Raw genomic sequence first — 4,714 nt, 5'->3', positions numbered from 1 at the left:
CTTTCTCAGTTTGTTATACATGTTTTGGTAATTCTAATGTTTCTCCATAGGGTGGCAGTAAAACTCTTTCTTTCAGGCGTGAGTGAAAACAACCGAAACGTTGTATTGTATCAAAGAAGACTAATATAATAGGCGCCATGCAGTCCTTGTGACCGGCAACAAAATTAATTTGCATTCATAAACCCCAGTCTTATATAAAAGATTCCAGAAATTAGAATGTTTATACATTCTCAGTAGCAGGTGTGTGTGTGTGTGTGTGTGTGTGTGTGTGTGTGTGTGTGTGTGTGTGTGTGTGTGTGTGTGTGTGTGTGTGTGTGTGTGTGTGTGTGTGTGCGCGCGCGCGCGCGCGCGCGCGTGTTAGTGTTATACATGTATGTGGCTATCTTACTCTAAAAATATATAGATATTCGTAAATTGTATAACCACACGTCACACCGACCGATCCCGATTCCCGCTGCTTAAAACAAGGCTTATAGGCAGTATGGCCTTGTAGAGATCAGATTGCTGCTGAACTGCTATAAATTAGGCACGGTCGGGTCAGGACGGAGTTATATAAAGATATGACTTTGCCAAATGGAACACTGACTTCCTCACATAGTCAAGTCCTCACACATATTCTTTATTACAGAAGGATGCCGAAGAAAGGCGTTATTGTTATGTAATCCCCTGAAGCTTTGATCCACTTGCCACTCGGAAAGGACTGCTATGGCAACTTACACGAGAGACCACAAGTCTAATGTTGGAAATGATCATGACCATTTTCATCAGTTTATTTTAAACGTGCACAGTTGGTGAGGGGGAGAGAGATATGTGGGCTACTCAACCTCCGCACAGTCCGCAGTGTGTTATTAGAGAACAGTCGAATCACGACTGGAGCTATAGGCCTACTGTATATAGGGACAGCTTGACAGTTAATCGCTTTAACCCTGGTTTCTCTTATTTCATTTTGGGCATGTGGCCTGCTGTAGTTAAAATCAAAACGTCACAAATGGTCACATTATTTTTAGGTTCATAAAGGTCCGTAAAAGACAAATTGTCTCGCTGTCTTGTGAGAAATGTTTATATGACGTCCCCAAGTTGCCAACTCTATATCACAGGTGACACGTATACCTGAGTCAACGGGCTAATCTCTATAGCCTACATTGAGAATAAAATGAATTCATTAAAACAAAGACGTCAGTCTAGCCTATACTGTCTTCTATTTCAATTCTATACATTCTAATTTAATCTAATTTAATTCTGCATTCACCTTGTTGATCAAATATTCCCTGCTTTTAGTGAGATTGCTGTCCGGCAAATATAGGCATATACGATTGATAAAAACACCGACATTTATTTAGGTTTATGTCCCCAAAGCACTCGACAAGAAATACTGACGTCCCATAATTGTCCGTATATGAAAGTTTTATTAAGTTCATAATGAATTGTATTGTATTTATTTTTACTGGCAGAGCTGTGTCACTTATTTTGCCTCTTCTCTCGGCCAGTTCACACTTATAAAATTGACTTCAGTCTCAAGATGTTTTTTACTGGTTAAATAAAGGTTAAATAAATAAATAAAAATTGTGTGGAAGTGCTCTGTGGGTTAAAATGATTGCATCGTGCATGCCCATGGCCACTGCTATACTAAACCTGTAAAGATGAGCCTAAAATAAATAATAAATGAATCCCAATGGGCTGAAATCACGCCTGGCATGTCAAATTTTAAGCGATGTTTTCCTTTAATTCATATAGTTCAAAGGTAGAATGGACAACGTTCTGGTATAAGAAAAGAAAATATAGGCTATGTGCAACTTTTTTTCCTGCGCCATATGCAACTTAAAAACAGTCCAAACAAATCAGGTTCTTTCAACAAACTGCATGTGTCGGATGAGCTTGCCCTGCACGGACGCCTCTTATTGCATGCGTAATAACGCATGCGTAATGAGCGGTTCTGGGAAGACACGGTTCCAAAAATCCGTCACTTTTCCATTCACATCTAGTCTATTCTGAGAAAAACACGCACGGCAAGACATATGCACAGTGCACACACGTCGCTTCCACATGAGCAAGATGGACCTGGGCGGATATAGGCGACGTATCACCTTTTACGCAACATGACAATGATATTAAAGGATATTAATTATTGGTGTGCGGCGATATTTGGCATTCGTAGTCAATTTAATGCACAGTAAAGGTCTCGGTCTCGAGGTCTTTGGTAAGGCCACATTGTTTGCGCAGCTGATTCCGCGCGTAAAACTCGGATCATTGGAAGGCTCACCATAAAGTCACTGCTCTCTCTCTCGCGCACCATTTTCGGACGGATTAAAATGGAAAACTTTACCGAAATCCAAGAAGTGAACAATACTTTTGGGACTTGGATTGAGCACAGCATTCAATACAAGGTGGTAAGCAGTTTATTGGTTTTTGCGATATGCGCCTTTGGGCTCATTGGTAACGTTATGGTCATCTTAGTGGTTCTGACCACGAAACATATGAGGACACCCACTAACTGCTACCTGGTGAGTTTGGCGGTGGCCGATCTGATGGTACTGACATCGGCTGGTTTACCGTGTATAACCGACAGCATCTTTGAATCGTGGGTATTCGGACATTATGGGTGTCTTTGTATCACCTACTTTCAGTACCTTGGAATCAATGCGTCGTCTTGCTCCATAACCGCTTTCACCATAGAAAGATATATCGCTATTTGCCACCCCATAAAAGCTCAGTTTTTGTGTACTCTATCCCGAGCAAAGAAGATAATCTTGTGTGTGTGGGCTTTCACCTCCATCTACTGCATCATGTGGTTCTACCTCTCAAGTGTTCAAGAGCTCAAATATGACAACGTAACCATCCTGATCTGTGGCTACAAAGTTTCAAGAAGATCCTATTTACCAATTTACTTTATTGATTTTGGCATCTTTTTTGTTTTGCCACTTCTGCTCTCTGCAATCTTGTATGGACTCATTGCAAGAATCCTCTTCCTGAACCCGTTGCCATCCGACCATAAGAATAACAATGGACACTGTAAGAACTCCCGCCACTCTACCTCAACTGCCACCTCCCGCAGACAGGTGCGTTACGCATGCGCCAAATGATAATCATAATCACAAAATATTTCGCACAATTCACAAATATTTACACATTGGTGTTTGTGTGTCTGTGTGTGACACACACACACACCTATATCCATTTTTCTCAGAAAAAAAAAAAAACGTCCAGCTCAATTGGAGTTAGGAGGTTTGTGTCACTGTCAAAGCAAAAAAGATGGATAAACGGGTTGTTATAGATGCGGTTTGGCAGATAGTTTGAGGATCCAATGGAGTTAGGAAGTTTTCCCAGAGCACTTTTTAATACTTTCCATTGGTTAAATATGTTAACCAACACACAGACAAAATCATGAACCTAAAAAAATGGAGTTAGGTGGTTTCTTCCAGACAGCAACAAATTATTATTCTATATTGTATAGTGCCATTTTAAATATAGAGCCCTTAAGACCATGTGATGTAAAATTGTGTGGTTGTGTATACTCAGAGATTATATGTTGTTACTAGTTTATTTTGACATTTTTACTATGACAGCTCATATACTGTAACTATTTTCGCTCTTCCACCTGGGGCCTGCTATAGGTGACCAAGATGCTAGCGGTGGTGGTGATTCTGTTCGCCATGCTGTGGATGCCCTACCGCACCTTAGTAGTGGTCAACTCCTTCTTGGAGAGGGCCTACGTGGACACCTGGTTTGTGTTTTTCTGTCGGAGCTGCATCTACCTCAACAGCGCCATAAACCCGCTCATCTACAATGCCATGTCGCAGAAGTTCCGTGCAGCGTTCCGCAAGATCTGCCGCTGCGCACAGAAGCGCTCCCAGAGGCCCGCAGCACACAGCGTGGCACTGACCTCCAGTGTTGCCAAGGATACGTCTGTGATAGAGAGCACCGATCATTTCACTACGGAGATGGAGGAGCTCACGGTAACAGAAGACCTACTGCCCGAGAAGACCATTATGCACAAAGAAAACACCTGTAGGCTGTAGCTATGACAAAGTGCCATTCAGTGATGCCTGAGCATCTGCAAGGGGAATTCAGGTCAGGTCTGTTAAGGCCATGAAACAACAGTGGTTATGAGTGAAGTAGTGAACTATACTGTGAATTGAAGAGTTCTTCTGAACTGTGCAGGTGGAATGCCAGCTAAATGGTCCCAGTTAGCCCCATCTATGACCCCCCCCTTTCGTTGGGGCTAATTCCCATCCAGCTGTGCTGTCCTTCCAAAAAAAGCCTACTGCTACTGATGCATCACATGGAAATGTTGTTGCTGAGTCACAATGGCAAGCATCGCTCTTTGTCAATAACAATGCATTTAAACACATTATCTGTATGCACAGATATAGGGCACAGTGTGTTGACGAATTTGGTATTTTGCCTGAAAAGCATCAATAAGACATTGCATATGAGTAGAAAGAAAAATGCAGATGTGCACGGATGCATCATTAAAGCTAAATAAAAATGATTGGTTGTCATTTGCCCTAACAAAGAACAGTTTGTCAGGCAGGCGTATATTTGTGTGAACAGAAAGTGTTGAGGCAAAGCTGAATCCAGTGAAATTGTCCTCTGTGAAGGAGATGCAAAAGTAAAATTGAAATTTGTGCTGTGCATGCTCTGGAAACAATGTAACTGTACGTGAAAACTAACTGAAAGCTTAATTGGTTGCTTAATGTTACAATGGCTGCGTCTC

The 4,714-nt window shown here is 41.7% G+C and overlaps 1 protein-coding gene across 1 annotated transcript; it reads left to right on the top strand.

Moving 5' to 3' along the window:
- Positions 1–2,309: 2,309 nt before the first annotated feature.
- trhrb (thyrotropin-releasing hormone receptor b) lies at positions 2,310–4,016 on the top strand (the record flags this gene model as incomplete). The annotated part of the gene is made up of 2 exons (XM_083777852.1): positions 2,310–3,056; positions 3,612–4,016. The coding sequence occupies 2 exons, from the start codon at positions 2,310–2,312 to the stop codon at positions 4,014–4,016; spliced, it is 1,152 nt and encodes a 383-aa protein (XP_083633978.1).
- Positions 4,017–4,714: the final 698 nt, after the last annotated feature.

Source organism: Protomyctophum parallelum (assembly GCF_964188405.1).
Source record: "Protomyctophum parallelum genome assembly, chromosome: 1".
Lineage (NCBI taxonomy): Eukaryota > Metazoa > Chordata > Actinopteri > Myctophiformes > Myctophidae > Protomyctophum > Protomyctophum parallelum.
This window is presented reverse-complemented; position numbering and strand designations above follow the sequence as displayed.